Source organism: Mus musculus, chromosome 10 (genome assembly GCF_000001635.26).
Source record: "Mus musculus strain C57BL/6J chromosome 10, GRCm38.p6 C57BL/6J".
Taxonomy (NCBI): domain Eukaryota; kingdom Metazoa; phylum Chordata; class Mammalia; order Rodentia; family Muridae; genus Mus; species Mus musculus.
Genome location: NC_000076.6, coordinates 106,618,983 through 106,641,217, shown reverse-complemented (window position 1 = coordinate 106,641,217; position 22,235 = coordinate 106,618,983). Strand labels below are relative to the sequence as shown.

Below are 22,235 nucleotides of genomic sequence, written 5' to 3'. Positions count from 1 at the left end.
CTATGAATGCAAACAGTAGACAGAAATGAAAGAAAATCATTCAAGACTTAATCATTGTTAATAGAATCAATATAGAAAACCCAAACAGGACAATTATGAAAATCAAAAATTTAGGAACGCCAACGGGAACCTCAGACACAATATTAACAAATAATATAAGAGGTGGAAGAGATAATTTCAGACACTGAAGACACGGTAAGATAAATGGATACTTTCGTCAAAGAAATTGTGAAATCTAAAATAATCTTGACACAAAATATACAGTACATCTAGAACATTATGAAAAGATTAAATGTAAAAGTAGTAGGAATTAAGGGTAAAGAAGAAACCAAGGTCACAATCTCAGAAATTGTTTTATTTTTAATAAGTTATTTTATTTATTTACATTCCAGTTGCAATAACCAGGGACACAGAAGATCCAAATTAGAAATTATTTCCAATAGAAAATTCTCTCATCCAATGGATATAATATAAAGTTCTCTTGGTATACAATAATCATAAATACTGAAATCACATAACAAAAAAGCTGTATTAAAAGCTGCAAAGGAGAAAGCACCAAGTGACATATGAAGGCAGATCTAACAGAATAATACTTACCTTATCATGGGGACTATAAAAGCTAGAAGTGTTCAGACAGATGATCTATAGACTCTAGAGACCACACATGCCAGCCCAGAGTACTATGCCCCAAAAAACATTCAATCACAATAGAAAAAGAAAATAAGACATCTCATGATAAAACTATATTTAAACAATATTTAGCTACAAATCTAGCCCCATGTAAGGTGTAAGAAGCAAACCCTCCAACCTAAAGCGACAAATCACCCCAAAGAACACACAAAATCAAATAATCCAAGATCAACAAACGGAAAATGGAAGACACCACCATTAGCACCACCACTACCACAATGGCCACAACAACAACAACAACAAAACAGGAATTAAAAAAAAATCAACTACTCAATGTTACTTATCAACATCAAAGTTCTTAATTACCTAGTTAAAAGACTCAGACTAACATAATGAATTCAATAAAAAGATCCATCATTCTGCAGCAACCAGGAAACAAATATTAACATATTAAGAATAGACATCATTTCATGGTAAAGGATGGTAAAGATATCCCAAGCAAACTAACAAAATAGACGTCAAACCTAACATAATCATGAGAATTAGGAAAGGCAAGTATATACTCACCAAAGGAAATATTCACCAAGAGTGCACTGCAATTCTTAATAAAACAGAAATGCACCCCATTTGTAAAACTAAACAAAATAAACCAAAACAAGAACCCTAGTACATCTGAAACCACATATTTACTCTCATACACTGATAGTGTGAGGCTTCAACAACTGATTTGCACCAATGGTAACACACCACCCTCAGCACCACCACTGTAATTCAGCCAAAACTAAGCAGAGAAATACTGGAGCTAATAGGTGATACTATTAACCATTTGATCCTAAAGTATTTGCAGAACATTTCTCCAAAAGACAAAAGAATATACCTTCATATCACCATCTTATGGCATTTTCTCCAGAGTCAACCACTTTTTGAGATACAAAAGCAAGTCTCAAAATAATGTAAGAAAATTGAAATAGGACCCTGTATCCTATCAGACCACCACAAATTAAAAGTGAATATTAACAAAAGAAAGCTTTAAAACTCATGAAAACAGAACTCTCTTTTGTATATTAAAAAAATGCGGGAGAGAGAAAAAAGCAATCACAGTTATGATGGATGGAGGGACCTGGGAGGGAAAGTGGACTTTGGGGGTGGGGGGAGGGGAGGGAGGAGTTCGGAGGAGAGGGAAACCTGATCTGGTATTGGGTAAAGGGGAATGATTGAAGCCCTGAAGGCCAGAAGAATGGAAACAGGAAACCTAGGGAGATATCAGGTTGGGGGGACCCTACAGAATGTACCAGAGATCTGGGAGGTGAGAGACTCTCAGGATTCAAAGGGAGGGACCTTGAATAAAATGCCAGACAGTAGGGAGAGGGAACTTATAGAGCCCACCTCCAGCAGGAAGACAGGACATCAAGTGAGGGAGATAGGGTTTCCATCCCACAGTCACAACTCTGACACATAATTGTTCTTTTTTGAAAGAATTACAGAGGATGAAAATGGAAAGGAGCCTGAGGAAAAGAAGGTCCAGTGACAGGCCCACAGTGGGATCCAGCTCAAGGGGAGGTCCCAAAGCCTGACACTATTACTGAGGCTACAGAATGTTCACAAGAAGAGACCTATCATGATTGTCCCCCAAAAGAACCAACAAGCAGCTGAAAGAGTCAGATGCAGATATTTGTACCCAACTAATGGACAGAAGCAGCTGACTCCTGATTTTGAATTAGGGAAGGCTGAAAGAAGCTGAGGAAAAGGGTGATCCTGCAGGAGGACCAGCAGTCTCAATTAATCTGGATCTCTGAGATCTCCCAAACACTGGACCACCAAACAGGCAGCATACACCAGCTGATATGAGGCCCCAAACAAACATACAATAGAGGACTGCCGGGTCTGTGTTCATTCAGAGAAGATGCACCTAACCCTCAAGAGACTGGAGGCCCCAGGGAGTTTAGAGGTCAGGTGGGGTGGGGGTGGGGACATCCACGTGGAGACAGGGGGGTGAGGAGGTATTGAATGTGGAACAGTCAGACGGTGGGGGGGGCAATAAAATATGGAGTGTAAAAAATTAATTAATTAATTTTTAAAAAAGAAAAAAAAGAAGTTAAGAAAGAAAATAGAGACTTTTTAGACTGAAAATAAATTCACAACATACTCATGGGGCAAAATAAAGATGGTTCTAAAGGGCAGTTGATAGTACTAAATGCCTATGTTCTTTAAAAGAGAGATTTCATACAGGTAACTTAACAGCACATCTGAAAGCTTTAAAAATAAGAGAATACAAAAAAAATAAGTTTGTAATTTCAGGCAATAACAAAATGGTAAAATATACAAAAATCTAGTACATTTCTAGACTCTCAGAATTACCCTGTCAATATCGTTTGATTATAAAGATATGTTATACACACTGTTATACACTCCAATTACCAATGATGTCTCCTGAGTGAGAGGTTTTATGCCAATTGGGACTTCAAGACTAGTCATTTTCACCTTTTTACAGACTCCAAATGCTAATCTCATCTATTAAATTTGAAAATATAGCTCAATCAGTTTTAAATCCTCTGGCTTGATGAAGGGAGAGTACAACACATACCTTTAGGTATAAAAATCAGAATTGAGAAAGGCAGTAGAAATTATACTAATTTAAGAAAATGGTCATAAAAGGTTCTATTCTGAGAGTCCATCACCACTCCAGCTGTGGGCAACTGGCTAGCTTTATGGTATGAGGTGTGGATTTGCTCCTATTGAGTGAAGGTTAGACTGCTCTTGGTTACTCTAAAACAAATGTGCCACTATTATTTGCAAAACCTTAATGGGCATTCACTGGTGTTTGTAAGCTTTACAACAGTATTGGTTGCTTTTCTCTCTTTGCACCTAAAATACTACTTTCATGTACTATGATAGCTAGTTCTCAGGGAGGAAGCTTTTAGTAACTTCTTGCTCAATTTCTTCATGTTCTGTGCCCTAAATATGTGGTATTTTCAGCAATGGGTCTTATCTTCAAATTCTGCCAGGCAACTAGATCAAGTGATATAATGTCGAACCTGTCTTCAAAGAAATTTCTTTGTATAACAGGTGGAGATGACAGATATTCACAAACCAGTCAGAATGCAGAGAATAGACTGTGGGGAGCCCAACCCCAATTGGTACATCTCCAATGGCAACCTTATATCCACTGTTCACTGGAAACTGATAAAGAAGGGCTGACTGAGGAAGACTGAGAACTAGAGGCCCAAGACACCTGCTAACCCACAGTTACCAGCTAATGTGACAATAAAGGAGAGCTGCACCCATGAGTGAATATGATTTCCTTAACATGACCTGCTTGATGACATCACAGGTTGTCATTGTGGATGTGAGAAAGCTCTCAAGGCTCTGTTCCTAGGTGAAAAGTTGAAAGCAGTCTATGGCTGCTGAGAGAGAGTATTAATCTTCTCCATGATAGGTTATCCAATAACTAGTGGTCAGACCTAAATACTTATACATGTGAGCAAAACTAAATGGGAGCAAATCTGGATTTATATATGCATACATACATACATACAGCTAGATGATTGGTATAGATAGATAATAAATAGATGGTAGATAGATAGATGTAAAAATAATAATTAGAGAATAAATCATGAATTGGAGATGGACTTGGAAGGGAACACAGAAGTTAGAGACCAGGGAGAGGGGCTACAATATAATACTCATGTATGAAAGTCTCAAAAAATAAAAAAAAATAGATTAAAAACTACTCCAGATTAAATATAGACAAAGAAGTCAGTAAAGTGACAAAGAATGTAAAGAAAATTGGCAAAATGGTATTGGCTAACTGCTATAGAAGTATTTATATATTGATAAAATGGGAAGTTTTCTTTGTTCCCTTATATAAATTAGTACATATTGAATAGTGTAGGAAGGGCTAGCATCAAACATTTTATTTACACAAACTATGTTCCCCTATTGTCTCTTTTAACTAGAAGTTATTCTTTATTATCTATGTAACTATTTTTAAAAGTGCATTGTTCACTTCTTTTTAATAAATCATCACAGCTTACTACATAGAGATATTGTTGGCATCCATATGTTACAGGTGAATGAATAAAATGTCCTCACAGATTATAGAGAAGACTAGCTTGTTCAGTAGTGGGATGAACAGGAAAAGGAGATCCAAGGAAACACCTTTAACACAATACGGAAGAATCCCTAAGATTATTTTCCCTTATGGAAAAAGCCGGTTTTTCAGATGGGTTCTTAAGGAAACATTTTTCCTATGCACAAAGGCAAGAAGCAAAGGCAACACAAAACATGCAATTTCCTAGTAAAGTAGAGCTGTGTGTTTCGTGAGTTCCAAGTGACACGGGGCATTTGAGGACAGACTAGGAAGAAGGACTTCCCTTAAGAAGAAGGGGTATGCTAATTCAACCACAGAAATGAGAGGTTATGCTTTCATATGCAGGAAGACATGTTTATTTCTGGAGGTCGCTCTGTGTGAGGATTCTAGAAAGCCTCTTCTACACAGGCTTAACACACAATTCACTTAGTGACACAAAACATCCTTCTGTGAGAGAAAGGAGCCAAAATATCTCCTGAAGTGAAATGCTTTCATTTAGGGAGTCTGTGAAAGACATTTTGTTTTCATAACTGCATAATGTTTTCTGGTTTGTTTTCAATAAACCAGTACATAGAATTATGATGAATGAAATACATATAAAGGCAGAAGAAAGGTCAGTTACTGGGTAAAAGTTGTTATAAGTCTAGGAAATGGGAAGGTACATATTGGACATGGGTGTTTTGGAATGATTAAAATGTTTTGTGCCTAGCACATCTAGAAGTTTCAGAAGGGTACATAGGTGGTTTCATGTAGAAAGACAGAGTTGGAAGGGACATAATGAAATCATGCTTGCATGTCTGTGTGTGTGCCTGTGTATAAAAGTAAAAAGAATTAAGTTGATTCTCATATGTATAGCTACAGATGATATATATACATACATATATGTATATATATGTGTACATATATATATACATATACATACTCAAACATTTGAGTATTATAAAGTTTTCTACAATTATGTATATAAATACTGCAACAGCTTGCCAGTATCATTTGTCTTAAATGTTTGACCATCCATGAGCATTACAAGGATCTATACCCTAGAGCTTCAGTTTTGCCTCAGTAAATATAATTTATAAACTGTGTACTGGGATCCCACTGACTCCAGGATCCTCTGAACAGAAATATGTAGACACCAGTATATTCATGGCAACATAGAAGTGAGAATTCACACATATAAAAATTAATTTAATTTGTGTCAGATATTCTGGACAAAATGTATTTGCGTGTATATATGTAAAAGTAATGGATATATTTTACTAAATTAAAATGCAATGGAAATAAACTCTTCTTTGCTAGTGTGCACTCCCGACTTCTCATTGGCCATTTGCCCTCTTACCTTTAAAATTATTCAATACAATTATTCTAGGTGCTAATCATAAAATTTGACAACATAATCTTCAGAAAATGGTAAGAATGGTTTATATTCTTAATGAAGTGATGGAACTAAAGTCCCGTGTCCTTCATGCCTGTGTGTCTAGTGTCCTTGCATGTGTTTCTTCTGTGATAGCATAATTTTAAGAACGTCAGCTCTGTAATTTCAAACTCCTTGCAGACGGTTCCTTTCAGATGCATAAGACACCACTTCAACAATAGTTACATTTTAAAACTTTAATCTTTGCATAAGATACTTTTTTGATATATGGTGGTGTTCTTTTTACAGCATTTAGTTTGATTTTTCTTTTTGCACCATTTAGGCCAAAGTAAACATACTGTCTTGAAAATAGATTAAGTCGAATGGGGTGGTGGTGGGGTGGACATCCTCTTGGAGATGGGGGAGGAGGAATGGGATGAGGAACAGTCAGAGGGCAGACTGCGAGGGGGCTAGTGACTGGACTGTTAAAAAAGATTTAATAATAATAATAATAATAATAATAATAATAAGGTTAAGTCACACAAGTAAGAATAATAGCTTACTTCTTCATTTTAAGGTAAAAATAAGGATTCAACTACAAAGTCTTTATGTCATGCTTTCGGTATTGTCTTGTCTACAACAAAATTCCTAAGTAATACCATCAAAAACATAATCGCCCAAACTTAACCCCTTGTGTTAACTGCATACTCCAAGATCAAATACTGTTTTATGGAATTGAGATCACTGAAAAAATGAGTTTGTATTTAGTAAAGCTTATGCACTGTCGGAACACTAAGAGTTTTTAGTGAGTATATTATCACGTCAGCGCAACAGTGGTTAGAAATTATTCCTCTGCATTTTTCAGAGAAAAATCACCTGCTGAGGAAGGTGTCAGCAAGACCTCCACTGAAGGGATTGCAAAAAGCCTGTGTCATGACCGAGCATGTGGAAATCGCTGATCCTTAAACTTTGAAACACTGGGGTAGAGCACCTAATGTCCCAAGCTGCCCACACAGTTGGCTTCAGGGTATTGTAAAGAGTGTTTATATCTCAGTGTACAGGGAAGGAAAAAAAAAAGTACTGCTTCCGTGCAGAGCCTTAGGGCAGTGGCATTTTGAATCACTGCCACACTAAGCAGATTGGCTCTGAGAAGAGAATATATTCCGGAACAACACAGAACAGACACGCGCTATCAGCAGACATCAGTGTAAAGCAGGAGAGGTGACAAGATTAAACAAATAAACGTATAGAGGGAAGAGCAAGCAAGAGAACAAATGTATTCAGACATTAGAGTTTGCAAAAGAAACTTCTAGAAATCCAGTATTCACTTACACAGAGGCTCCCTTCTAACATTCTGAATACGCTTTCCATATTTTCCCTCTGTCCATTTGCACCTATTTCAGAACATCATACACAGCGAAAATGATAGTTTTTCAATCAAAAATGATGAAAGGCATTTATTAGCTCCACAACACAAACCTTGCGGTGCGAAGAAGCCCATTGTCTCAGAAACCATAACACCGAATTATAAAGTCAGCCTTGGTACTTGAAAGATACACACATTTGAGCTTTTAAAGGAGGTAAAATCTGACTTGGTTTAGAATTAAGCCTTTTCTACATCGAGAACTGGTGTATCCCCAGGCGTTTGAGACACATTTAACAGGCAACACCTTTGTAATTCACATAAATCATTTTGACTCTGATAACAGAGAAAAATCTATCCTAATTAGTTTCTACTTTACCTCAAATTGAAAAGCATAGTAGACAAGATGGCTAAGTCTCCTGTAATCGTAGTTGTTTTTGCACAGTTAACAAAATTAGATAACAGGCATTATCTTTTGCTGTGTACGCGAAAGAGCAGATTTTGTTCTTCGCAGAGGACTTAGTTTGTAAACTTCTATGAATGCCTTTAAATTCTACTCTGTGATACATGAGAGACATAGCTGCACAGAATTCACTCAGTTGCAGCCATAAAAACACACAGCAGGCACGACACATCTCCATACCTTCCACGACATTATAAAAGAGTATTTTAAAATGCCCGTGAAATAAATCATTCATTATAATTTATCTGGAATTCACAGAGAAGGCTACCGCCATTCATTCTCTACGTTTAAAAACAGACTAATTGCTTGCACATTACCCACTAGGTACACCCACTTCTTACTTCCACACTGCCTACTTTTCCTTTCATTATTTCCTCTTTATTAAAATTTGACCATATATTGACTTCCTCCGTCGTGAAGCCATTTAAAGCACACTTACTTGAAAAGTGTAAAACCGGGTCCCATTAGGAAGATGGACTTTAGGGGAGCCAGAGACGGTGTTCATATCCGAGAAAATCATTTCTGATCACAGAGACAGTATAATCCACAGGAGCTACAGACGCCGAGCCGAGAGCTTAACGTGCAGATAAATCCGTGCATGCATTGAGGGAGACTACAGAGTAAAACGAAATCTGCCCCATCCTTCCTGGATACACAGGAATAGCTTTTAGAAGCTTTCTTCTCCGTTTGCAATCTAAGCTCTAAGGGCACCAGCTACTGACCTTTCATGCAGCTAGCTCTTTATAACGTGGAGTGTTTTTTTTTTTTTAAACAAAAAAAAAAAAAAAAAAAAAAAAAAAAAGGAAAGAAAAAAAGAAATTAAAAACACAGAAGGAAAGAAGCAAGAACCAGGGATAAACGGAGCCCGTGCAGGATCTGGCAGTGCAGTGGACCTGCCCATCTGTTCTCGGTGATAATCACCCCCCTCCACCACAGTCTAGCAGAGTGATTATGCTAAATATCCTGGTTAACCAATAACATACAGTTTCATTTCAGGGATGCATGCACAGTGTTATTCAGAGGACCTCTTCTGACGAACGTGGAGCTTGCTTCACACACTGTTAAAGCTGTGTTTAGTAACCAAAGCCTGGTTTTATCACTCTAGTTTTTGGTTGTTGTTTTTTTTTTTTTTTTTTCTTTTTTTTAATCCTCAATCTCTCTGTCTACTTTCAGTCTTTCTAATGGTGTCGATTTTTTTTTTTTTGTAAAGCCTTCATAAGGTGAGAATTCTTTCATATAGATCAAAATATAACTAACTACAACACTGGGAAGTAAGATCTACAACCCTTCAAATCTCTGTAATATCAGGAATATTTACTAATAAAATTTAAATCATGTCTCCTCTCTGGAGTATAAAAAAAAAAATCACAAGTGCAGCATGCTAATTATTCAGTCAGTTCTAACTTAGCTCAAAAATAATACTAAAACACTTAAAATGTCACACATTTTTAATAAAACCCATTTCTTATATAAAGCCACTAATAAATGTATTTATATACAGAGGAACTTTAATGGGGGATTCATTAAGTGTTTATAAGCATTGAAGTAGTTTGTTAAACGTGCTTATTTTTCTATGTCCTTAAACAATTATTCACTCTGTATAAAAGATCAGATGGATGACTTGGCAAGTTCTTGAGGTAAAAATAAATGTTCCATTTACACATGGTTCAAAGGGTGGAGATGTCAGGAATGAAAGGGATGACCCAGAAGACTGTCTTAGCAGAAATATCGAAGTTCAAACAGTGAGACATCATCAAGGTCTAGGAAGCACCTAGGAAGAGGCGGGTGATGAAAGGTGAAGTGGGGAAGGATCACAGCCTGCTACGACCAGGCACACACATAATATTAATACTAGATTGGGAGGCTGAGGCAAGCACATTGCCATGAGTTCAGGCTATTCTGGGCTAATATAGCAGTTTCAAATTATTATTTGCGTACACTTACAACACTTGGGAAGCAAATTGGGGGCCTCGGGTTTTGTCTCGGAAGGTACCTACCCATGTTAAAAGGAATCCACTGAAGGAGGTTTGCCAGAAGTGGGTAGACTGCTCCATGTTTAAGGCAAATGTGAGGTGGCATAGCAGCAAGCTGCTAATCCCAGAGACAGGATCTCCAGAGCAAGCTAGCTGACCAGAGAATGCATACTGGGGAGCTCTAGGTTGTATTGGTGATCTCTACCTCAACACAATGATTCTCAATATCAATCTCAGGCCTCCCCATGCAGAGACAGACAGACAGACAGACAGACAGACAGACACACACACACACACACACACACACACACACACACACACACACTGTAAACATACAAATGTTTACACATACACATGTAGAAATGTCAGAAAAGGTTTACCTATCCTTCATTGATTTTAATCATCTATTTGTATTTGTATTAACTGTTCTGTGTATCTGCTCCTTTGCAATGTTACTTGGTATTTAATATCACCCCTACCCCCTCTTCTGCTTACATTATCTCCTCACCAGTTTGGATTTTGTTTCCTTTTAACACGCTTGCCCCTGATATTTCAGTTTTGGCTTGGTTTAGATTTTTTTTTTAACTTAAATGAAATTCTAAATATTTTTCTCTACTACCAGTAACTTGCTAAGTATTCTTGCATTATTACAAGTAATTTTTAAGAGCATAATTTCAATAATTATTGAAGTACTCATAATATCCCTTTTTTTCAGTTAATATACCCCCCTCTTATTTCTTACCTCACGGGATTCTCTTAAATGGGTTTAAATTATAAATTGATTTTATAGTCTTACTGTCTGTGATGAACAGACCCAACAGAGAGCTCACATTTAGAGTTGCTCTTTCTACATAATGTTAATCGTATTATCTCATTATTCTGAAAACATATTTGGAAACAAGACAGTTGTGTTCTCTGCCTGATAGCGGTAGGGAAAGTGGTCTTCTACTCTGGATGTGGTCAAGCTGATGTAACGAGCTACATTCACAGAAGTTGCTGAGGCCATGGCCAAGATTTGGCCCACCATCACTGTGAAAATCATAGCATTGTACGAATTAGATCACTGAACAGGGAGAGGTTGACTCGTTAAAAAATGAAAAATACATCTACTTAGCCTGTGTGCTCCTTAAAGCAAGCATTGAGAATTAAAGTTAGCCCACCACATACATACAATTTCCCCACACTGCTCATCCTTCAGTCAGGCCTAAAGAGCCATGATAGTTCTGGACCTAGAATCCCTGAGGAGTTTCAATACTGCTCTGAGATTTAGGTCAAACACTATGTCCGAAGATATGGTTTTCAGCCACTTTATTCTCTTAAATTTATCCTAGTTTTAAAAGCTAAGTAGGACTTGTCCATCATAAACAATAGTCAGCTGACATTTAACTTAACAATGGATGTATTCATTTTTACAAATTAATCTGTTATGATATTCTAAAAATAAATTGAGCATATGAAGTAGAAACATCACTGCAATTTAGTAGGCATGATCTATTTTTACAAGAGCAAATGAAAGAAAGTTAAAACCGTTAAAAGTTAATATTTTCATACCCTTTTTTAACTCTTTAATTCCCTTCAATTCCCTAATCAATCACTTTGTGTTTAGCATAAATCCATGAGAAGAATTCACTTCTAAAGCTCAAGCCTGCAGCTTCATGGCTAATTGAAGTTCTAGAATTATTCTCTAGTACTATTCAAAAAATCTAAACATCATAGTTGATTTTTCATTCATACATTCATAAACAATAATTTTGATTTTTTTTTTTTGCAAAATCGTTAATGATAGAGTATAATTAGTTGTATAGTGTCTTTTGTTAGCCATCATATCGGTAATCCATACTTGAAAGGAAAGGAACTATGAATTATAAGAATAGAGGACTGAAGCACTGAGTGCCAGCATAAAGGAGGGAAAAAGGCGACCTAGGGAGATAGGAAGCTCATGGGACCCTCCAGAATGCACCAGAGACCTGGGAAGTGAGAGAGTCTCTCAAAGAAGGGAACTTAGATGGAATTCCAGACAGTAGGGAGAGGGAACTTACAGAGCCCACCTCCAGCAGGAAGACAGGACATCAAGTGAGAGATGGGGTTGCCATCCTACAGTCACAGCTCAGACCCAAAGTTGTTCCTGTCTGAAAGAACTGCAGGGATGGAAATGGAGAGAAGCCTAAGGAAAAGAAGGTCCAGGGAGAGGCCCAAGTTAGGGTCTAGCTCAAGGGGAAGTCCCAAGGCCTGACACTATTTCTGAGGCTATGGAGCGCTCACAAAAAGGGACCTATCATGACTGCCCTCTGAAATACCCAACATGCAGCTGAAAGAGTCAGATGCAGATATTTGCCTCTGACCAATGGTCAGAAGCAGCTGACCCCTGTTGTTGAATTAGGGAAGGCTGAAAGAAGCTGAGAAGGCTGATCCTATAGGAGGACCAGCAGTCCCAATTAATCTGGACCCCCGAGATCTCTCAAACACTGGCCCACCAAATAGAAAGCATACACCAGCTGATATGAGGCCTCCAATACACATACAGTAGAGGACTGCCAGGTCTGTATTCACATCAGAGATGATGCACCTAACCCTCAAGAAACTAGAGGCCCCAGGGAGTTTAGAGGTCAGGTGAGGTGGAGGGTGGGGGCATCCATGTGGAGACATGGGTTGGGGAAGAGGTATGTGATGTGGAACAGTCAGAATGGTAGGGGGGATTAAATATGGAATATATATATATATATATATATATATATATATATATATATATGACAAAAAATGAATAGAACAGATATTAACAAAAGATAACATTAGCAGGCTTGAGTTGTGTCTTTCCTACTCACATCAAAAACAAAATTATGCCACTGTTTAGAGAACTTTTGAAACATTTAGAAAGAGAAGATATTTGTAAATTCTTTATGAAAATTGCATTAAGTCTAACGAAATTCTGCCCATGAGGAAATCCATATAACATGAATGGTTAGAACTGAATTTGTGGAGGTAAATCATGTGAGGACATGAGAGTACTTTCATTAAGCTGTTTATGCTTCAATCATGTGTACATGCCAATATGATCTCTGTAGTATATTAATAACATATATGAATTTTTGACTAACCTAATTAGAAGACTATAGTCCTTGCTCTCTATTCACTTTCCCTCAACATCATAGATTTGCTTCTGCATATATCAATGGCTAATAAGCAAGGGTATTTATTCATTGACTGATCTTGTCCCCAAGCTCTGAAGAATGATTGTAATATATGCAGTATGATCCTATTTTATATTTGGTTGGGCCAATAGTAAATGACAATAGACAATAACTAAGAAAAGAATTGCAGTGCACTGTTTCAAGTACTGATCAATGTTGCAACCTGCAGGATTCTAAGTGATTTGGTTCAAAAAGTATCTCAAAAGAAGTCTGCATCAGAGTGGTCCCAGAAAATGCAGGTGGATGTCAGCTCCCCAAAGGGCAAGATTAACCTTCAAAAGGCATTGAACCAAGAAATACAGCTGATAGAATTTCAAGGCATTGGATGTAGGCTTGTGCATAAATTCCCAAGTGAAATTAGGAAAAAACTTTTATCTTGCCAGTATTATATTTCTCCACAATCAAGAATAATCAAACCATTCTTGTCTGGTAAAAAGATTTGAATTTTAGAGTTATATTTTCACAGTTGTGGTGAATATGTTTTGACATCATTCCTTAGCTTGAGAAACACCTTTTCAAGGTTATTTTAGAATACTAAAAAACTTAATTCTTTGATTATTTTCAATCTATCGTAAGATCATTAAGACATTTACTTGTAAATAAAAGAACATATATAACAAAGCCTGTGGAGTTATTACAATGAGGAAGCACCCTTGTTCTGCAAACATTAGAGAACTGAATTTAAAACACAAGCACACCAAGATTTTTTTAAAAAGCCAGATATTTCTTCATATGCCTGGATCACATGCATTGTGGGGAAGAAGTGGGAGAGTTGCAAGAGCTCACGGGCGAGTCGGCCTCATAGAAAAACTGAGCCAATGGTTTAGCAAGAGATTTTTGTCTCAAAGCAACAGGTAGAGCACGACAGAGGAAGACACCTGACATTTTGCAGGTGAATTTACCTGCACACCCATGTGTATGTACCATGCATACATAAAATAAATGTATAACACTGATACGCAAAATAATCTATATCACAGCACAACGTTATGTGTAGAAAATATATAGCATTGTTTTCCAAGCAGCATGAAAGAATCCACTACAACTGCAATACACAGACAATTGCAAAACATATTCTGAATATATACAGAGAGAAGTAAATGAAGAATATGAACTTTATAAAGTTTAAATATAGTTGTCCCAGACACTTGAAGTTTCATGGAAGTCGAGGGTAAAAGAAATATTTGAAATACATCTAAATAATAGTTTCTTAAAACTTGATAAGCTGAGCTTTGAATTCCAACACTGCTTTTAATTGACTCCCCCAATCATCTCCCATGTCATTCTGCCTTGGAGGATATCCCACGGCATTCTAACATGCTTATTATAGACTCGCACTTAGGAGAGTCCTAAAACACTTTAGAACTTGTCATTATGTAGTCTGTCAATATGAAGATTCGGCTCAAAGATGTTGTACAGTACTTCAAAATAATTTTCTTCTCAATTGGTGGTTTTCAATCTGTATGTTGCAACTCCTCTGAGGGCTGAGAGACCCTTTCACAGGGGTTTGTTAAGAACATTGGAAAACACCAGATATTTACAATACAATTCATAACAGTAGAAAAATATAGTTATGTTGTAGCAGTAAAAGTAATTTTATAGTTGGGTGTCACACCAACATAAGGCAGATATTAAAGGGTTGTAGTATTAGGAAGGTTAAGAACCACTATTGTAAGCAGTTGTGAAGAGATGGATCAGCAATCAAAGTGTGTGCTGCTCAGTGAGGACTCAGAGTTCAGATCCAAGAACCAACACTGGTAGGCTTACTAATGCCCACAGCTCTCGTCCTAAGAAACCCAACACCCTCTTCTGCCTCTGGATGGGCTACCACATGTGGGCATATATAAAAATGTACATAAATTAAATTAAATAAACATTTTTAAAAGTAGTTGTAAGACATATTCCATTTCATGTAGTCATTTGCCTTTAACGCATTCATTTATGCACATGGATAAGAAGCTCAGAAGTTTGCTATGGTGATGAGAATTTTTGAAACTTAAACAACATATTAAACTGGCTGCTCATTTTCTGTTAGTTTGTGGTAAACTCAGAGGTGAAAAGAGGACATGATGAGAGAAGAATGAAGGATGAAAACCAGAGAACTAGAGGGAGGGGAGGAAGGAAAGGGAAGGAAAAAAATGTCATATCGCTACAATATGCACCATAGCACTATATGATAACAAATAATTTTGCCAGTATTTATTCTCTATTGTACATCATGCCAGATGGAGTGCGTGGTGGAGCCCAGATGGACACTGATTTTGATTGAGTACATGTGGACTATGATAGCTCCCTAAGTTATTGCTAGCTAGCTATTCATTCTCCTTTCTCACACTTTCTCTGGGGTATTTATCCATTTCCAGATCCAGCAGTATGTATCTTTATGTTCATATCACATATGGTATGGATACAACTTCACACAGAATAGGCAAGCTTTTGGTGAATTAATGAAGAAAAGATTAGCTATAGTCTGAATATCAGTCTGTATTTTAATTTAAAAATGTAGTAGTTCTAAGTGTCTTTAAGATATTTAATAGGCTGTGTTATATATACAGGAAGGCAAGCATTTGCTAATCTATATGTATCAACTTCCTTACCTATATATACAGATTAGTTCATTTCTCTGCAACCACAAAGCATTGGGGGAAAGTGTCACTGAATAAGAGAAGTGTGATGGGAGGAGAGGCCCTTGGTCCTATGAAGGCTCAATAGATGCCTCAGTGTAGGGGAATGCCAGGGTGGGGAGGCAAGAATGAGTGGGTGGGTGGGAAAACACTCTCATTGAAGCAGAGGGAAGGGGTGGGAGAGGGAGTTTCCAGGGAGGACTGGGAAAGGGGATAACATTTGAAATGCAAATAAAGAAAATATCCAATAAAGAAGTAGTTTCTTGTCTTCTTTATGCAAAAACACTTCCTTTAAGCCATTTCATAAGAAAATGATGCAAACGATGGAAGGAAGGAAAGAGCCAAAATAGTTACCAGTCCTGCGGAAAGGACTTGGGTCATTTTGTGTTAGCATGAAATAATAAAGCTTTGTTCATAAAGACAACAGTCACAGTGAATTAACATTCTATTCTGCATCTCATGCTGAATAAAGATCAGAATATTATAGAAGCAAGGATAATGTTGGAACAACTGTAGACTACACTAATTCCCTATTCATGCATTTTCTTTCTTATTCTTCATGATATCTACAGCCACCGTTGCCATGGTAGAAAGAACATCATTTCCTGTTTAATTTTACTTTCCCCAAGAATTTTGTTTAGAAGATAAAGCCAATCACTGTCATGTTTTTAACTCAGCTAAGAATAATGGCAATAGGTCAACACCTACATTCATCAAAGGACTTTGTATGCCATTGTGTGGACCTCAAAAAATCCTCATGAAGAAGCATCTCTTCCTTTCTAGTGTATATAAAAAGTTATTTTATTATAATCATCAAATATATTTAAAATCACATAGCCAAAATGGTGTAAAGTCTTCATTTAAAATCCACTCTATTTGATTATCAAGTACCTTATTAAAGTAAGATTTGGCAGTAATTTATCTGACAAGATTTTTACTTGATGTATAAGAAACAAAAATAGGTTTCTAAATTTATTAATTAATGCATACTTCATATAAAATAATTATTAAATGTCATTGTATCTGATTTACTATGCATTTTTATTTTATGAAATTAAGCAAAATTTCCTAGCTCACTAGATGTGGATTGTATGGAAAGGGGAAAGGAATCAGAGACTTCTGTCCTTAATAGAGATTCACAATTTCAGGCTAATCTGTGGAAGGATAAAACAGCCATCATATGAGACAAAGATTGCTTTAGAGATTGGGTAAAATCCAAGTGTTTTGATTTCTGCAGGCTGTATTTGAGAGTACTATTACTCAGTAAATAAAAATGTCACAGTGGAGGATGAATATACAAATCTGGAGCCACAACTGAATATAAATTGAAAACAAAAGACTGGATGAGGTCAGTAAAGACATGAGTGTTCATAGAAAAGACACTCTGAACATTGAGCAATGAAAAGTAAAGAAGCAATTGATGACACAGGGAGCACAAGAAAGTGACGCACGCCTTTAATCCCAGCACTTGGGTGGCAGAGGCAGGCAGATTTCTAAGTTCGAGGCCAGCCTGGTCTACAGAGTGAGTTCCAGGACAGCCAGGGCTACACAGATTAACCCTGGCTCAACAAACAAACAAACAAACAAAAACAAAACAAAAAGAAGAATAAGATGGATGTGTACTTAAAGTCCTGTCAATCAAGTAGACGGTGGCAGTCAAATGAATTTCAAAGAGTCCTGTGAGAACAAATATGAGGAGGACTGAAAATTAGCAATAGGCTATTAAAATACAGAAGTTATTTTGGTGGAACAACACAGAAAAGCTGAACCTTATTGGTTCAAATATAAATGTGAATTGGGAGAACTAGAAGCAGTATTTATAAGCCACTAATTTTGGTAATTATGAGCACGTGATGGGCCTGAATAATGTGAGCACATGTGTTTGTGTGCAGTTGCATGTGACCATGTGTGTGCGTGCTGAGAAGAAAGGTTTGGTAGCACACGTCCGTTTCAATCACTACGCAGTATGTAGTGAGGCAGCGTAAAGCACTAAGCACAGAACTTGTCAGTTTGGCTCCATTAGCAATTCAGCTTGCTCTGGGGGATCCCTGTACGCTCCTCGAGCACTGGGATGCAGGACGCTACTTTGCCTGCTCAGAATAAACGTGGGTTCTAGGGATCCAAACACAGTTCTGCACATTTCCAGAACAAGGGCTTTATTTCCTGCACTATTTTCCTGGGCACATAAAATCACTCTGCAGCACGAGTTCTCAAAAAGAAACCGGTAAGTGAAGGATTTGCTAACAATGAAAAGAGAGGAAGGAACAACACATTCACATGGAAGGGGAAACCTCTAAGGGGGAAAATGATGCTAGAGCATGCAAAGAACCGAAGGTGTAGAGTATGATCACTGAGCAGAGGAGGGGGGAATCTGCGACACAAGAGACTAGCTTTCGGGAGGAGCTAAGACTCCCTTGGGAAATAGATGATAAAGATGGGCTTGGAGCTCAACAGCCACCATTAGCAGTTGTGGTGGTAGAAGTTTGTATACATTCTCAGGAACTTGGAAGCAAGGATATCAGCTATATAAGACTGAGAGAAAACGTTTTTTTCTTTCTCAGAACTTAAAATACTCAGAAACAGGCTTCAGCATTATTTTAGGTCCATATCACTGTATTATAAAAAAAGTATTATTGTCTTTGTAATAATAGGAACACTGAGAAGCATGGACCTGGTATACTTATCTGGAAACCTTGTTATTTGCTTTATAAAGATCTATATTTATTTTTTCCCAGTCAAATTTTGTCTCTTAGTCTGATCATCACTATTGTTCCGGTCATGTTATCATTTTCATGTCGTTAATGAAACTTGATAAGTATATTCTATGCCAGTAACTAAAGGAGAAATACGTGAAGTGCGGCTTAGGAAGGAATAACCTCTAGCACATCTTCAATGTACCTGCTAATGCAAAATTATTTAAAAATGTATCAGATCGTAACCTCTGCCTGTAAATATAGGCAACTGAAAGACAGCAATCAAGTCTTCGTTGTTCAGCTTTCTTAATAAGAGGTTATGAGACACAAAATTAAGAATCTGCTATGATATCAAAAATTATATGGCTACATAATATATTCAAATTATCTTCCTTGTACTTGACATTCACAACACGTAAATAAATGGAGGAAACAAATATTAACATTTCATAACTAATGTAGAAAGTCTTATTGCAAATGATCCCCTCTAATATCTCCAGAGTACACAATCAGGAATGTAATTATCGTGCCCTGAAAAGCGTTATCTACATTATATGTCCTATTCACATGAATAAATATTAATTTAATTGAACTGATTAGGTGCAAAGAATTGGATGTTTCCTTCAATTCTGATTGTACCGCTATTAAGGAGTGAACCAACTTCTGATTGAACCAACTCCTAAGAGCACTGGCAATTATGCCAAACAGTCTCGAGACTATATTCCTTTCTTTTTATTTTCTGAATGAATAAAACATTGACTTAGCATCCCTGAACCCAAGTTTTCTTCCCTTAAGAGTGGTTTAAAATAAGTTCTAACTCACCTGGATGCTCTGAAAACCGAGATGAGGCATGCATTCCTAATTACATCATGTTGGATATATGCATTTTAAAATGACATCTAAATCACCCACTGTTTTAAGGTTTCCATTGCTGTGAAGGGACACCATGTCCAAGGCAACTCTTATAAAGGACAACATTTAATTGGGGCTGGCTTACAGCTTTAGACATTTAGTCCATTATCATCATGACAGGAAGCATGGTAGCATCAAGGCAGACATACTGGAGACTGAGCTTAGAGCTTTACATTTTAATCCAACTTCAGCTAGGAGAAATTGTCTCCTGCAGGCATCCAGGAGGGTCTCTCTTCAGCATCTAGTGGAGCTTGCACATAGGAGGAGGCCTCTAAACCCCACCCACAGTGACACACTTCCTCCAATAAGGCTTCACCTCCTCTAATAAGGCCATACACCCTAATAGTGTCACTTCCCATGAACCAAGCATATTCAAACCACCACACCCACTAAGATCCAGTTTCAGTGTCTTTTTTTTTTTTTTTAATGCTTCAGCAGGCCAAAGTTAGGAATTCTTATCATCTCCAAACTACTGTGTGTTAGCTGCAATACTCTTTAAGATGTTCAATAGACTGGTCATAACCAGTCCCTATGCCTGCCTCTCAACGGAGACCTTGGGAAACTTGGCCAGTCTCTCTTGTTTCTGATTTTGCTCAACAGTGTAGGTTAGGACATGTGTGACCCTGCAAACCAAAATCATTCTCTTTTACTGCTTTCTATTCTCTGATAATTTACTGTAATAGTTTGGCTAGCACCCAACTTCCTCTTCATGGCAATTTATATTACTTTGGCTTGGGCCTCTATAGGGCAAGAGCCAAGCTCAACCACATTCACACCCCAGGCCTAGCTCCAGGCATGCTGCTTTGCTGGTAAACTCCCCAGAACCTTGCCCACCAACTCCATCTGTTGATTCCTAAGTCAACCTCTTCTCACACATCTCCAGCTTGGTTCTTGCTGCTGAGTTGTCCTAAAACCAAATCTGTCCACACAGTCTCAGTACTCACGGTCCTAGCTCCAGACACACAGCTTGTGCAGTGGTTTACCTGAAGAATACACCCAGTACAAAACCTACCAAGCTTTCTCTACACACCAGGTCACATTCTTGCTGTTCAGCTCCTCTACTGGCCCATGCTGAGGGATGTTACAATCTCATATCAGACTCACAACCCATTAAAATCTACATACCAGTGTAACATCACAAAACCACAAACAATATTAAGAGTGAAGGCATTATGTTTTATCCAAACTTACTAGCCCTCTAGAAATGTTCTTTGATAAGTATTACGTAAATGAACCCCATGATACAGAAGTTAAAAGAGCAATAATTCAAGGGTGGTAAGAAGACATGAAAAGAAACATCAGTGAACTTGGAGAGGATGAACAAAAACTCCTGGATCATGTCTGAGAAAGCACAAACCATTGATGAATAAACCAATAAAGGCGATACATAATCTGAAACTTGACTTCAGTAAATAAACAGAAATCCTGAAGCATACTCAGGCTGAAATGAAGACACATGAAGGGAAAACAAAAACATAAAACACAATAATAAAAAATATCAGAGAAAGTTTTAGCGGGAGAATAGATCAAATATAAGATAGACCATCAGAGCTTGAAGACAACGTGGAAGAACAATCTCTCTCAAGCACAAACTATGAAGAAATTTTAAAGCACACATATGAACATGGATAAACATTAATTATAAGGCATAGAAAGAGAAAAATCTTAGGTCATTGTCATAGACCTGACCGTTAACAGGTTCACAGAATAGAACTTCCTGCAAGTTAAAGAAAGACATGCCCTTGATGGTACACGAAGCATACTGAGCACTGAAGGATCAGGGTCAGTAAAGAAGCACCCTCCCCATAGTATAGCTAAAATATTAAATGTAACACACAAAGAAAGGCAATAAGAGTCCTTTCAAAGACTTACGCTACCTCTCATATCGAGGGTACATGATGAGGAGGGATGTACTAATAAAAGAAAGTTAACAAGCCAAATAAAGACAAAACCAAATAAAGCAAATAGTGGCTTAGCTATGCTCATAACCCTGAAAGTGATGAGGCATAGATGGACTGCGAGAACACTTGAAAGAGAGATTTGAATTCGAGGAAAATGAGAACCAATAATAAGTCCAAGAGGTTTCCTAACCACAGGACAGGACAAAGCTGCCCTAAAAGCAAAAGTCGTTCATGAGTGTGTCAGCTTCAGATGAAATCTCGGAGGTCCCCTTTTGCAATTAGCAATTTTAAGATACCAATTAAATGTAGTTACAAAGTGTATTTGAGTAGAGTCCTCACAGGAGACGGTCATTTTAGATGCCTTCGCCTTTTGGTGTAATGAATAAGAATGATCCAATGACAGACCCTATAGCACCATGTTATAAAGAGAGTCCAGAGAAACAAAGAGCTGACAGGAAAGGATGCTAAAAGGATAAATTGATTGGCATCATAGCAGCTCCAAATGTTTAAGCCAAGAACCTGCCACACACTGGCTCCTGAAATCCCAAAGTTGACATGTCCAGGACCCTGCCTGGACACAGTTCTTCCCACTCTGACTTGACTGTTGAATCATGCAGACGAAGAACGTTAGTTTTGTCAGTCGATCAGATCAGTCAGTTCAACTTTCATGACAAGTTTACATATGGTGACTCTCTTATTCTAATTTGAATGAGCTAACAGAACAATAATCAAATAAGGAAATAATGCACTTTCAATTCCATCGATGTCTCAGTAATATACCTTACTGACTCTGGAAGAGCCAGAAAGTCAGTTTGCAGTTCCTAGAGGACAGTGGTGACAGGATCCCAAGAGAGATAGAAAGCATATGAAAGTGAAGTGTGTTATTTTAAGCAGAGGTAATACAAACAGTAAGCTGCCAAACTCAAGTTCTCCCTGACACTCAGGCATCCTGACACTCCCAGAGCGTACATAAAGCCCACAGTTCGGCTTTTGCAAGATGAGGCTTGGCTTAAAGAAAAATCGGGGGGAAAAAAAACCTGGAAT

At 37.5% G+C, this 22,235-nt stretch overlaps 1 protein-coding gene across 51 annotated transcripts in view; it reads right to left on the bottom strand.

The window, feature by feature from the left end:
- Positions 1–22,235, bottom strand: part of Ppfia2 (protein tyrosine phosphatase, receptor type, f polypeptide (PTPRF), interacting protein (liprin), alpha 2) — a 463,969-nt gene that overhangs the window by 292,251 nt on the left and 149,483 nt on the right. For 22 of the 51 annotated variants that reach the window (NM_001359677.1, NM_001359687.1, NM_001359682.1 and 19 more), the window contains exon 1: positions 8,340–8,690. The exons of 26 other annotated variants lie outside the window; for them this stretch is intronic. In NM_001359677.1, the coding sequence (NP_001346606.1) occupies positions 8,340–8,420 (81 nt within the window). In that variant the 5' untranslated portion in view covers positions 8,421–8,690. Of the gene's footprint in view, positions 1–8,339; positions 8,714–22,235 lie in introns of those variants that run through there. 3 more of the 51 variants (XM_030245145.1, XM_030245143.1, XM_030245144.1) reach the window with 1 other exon arrangement.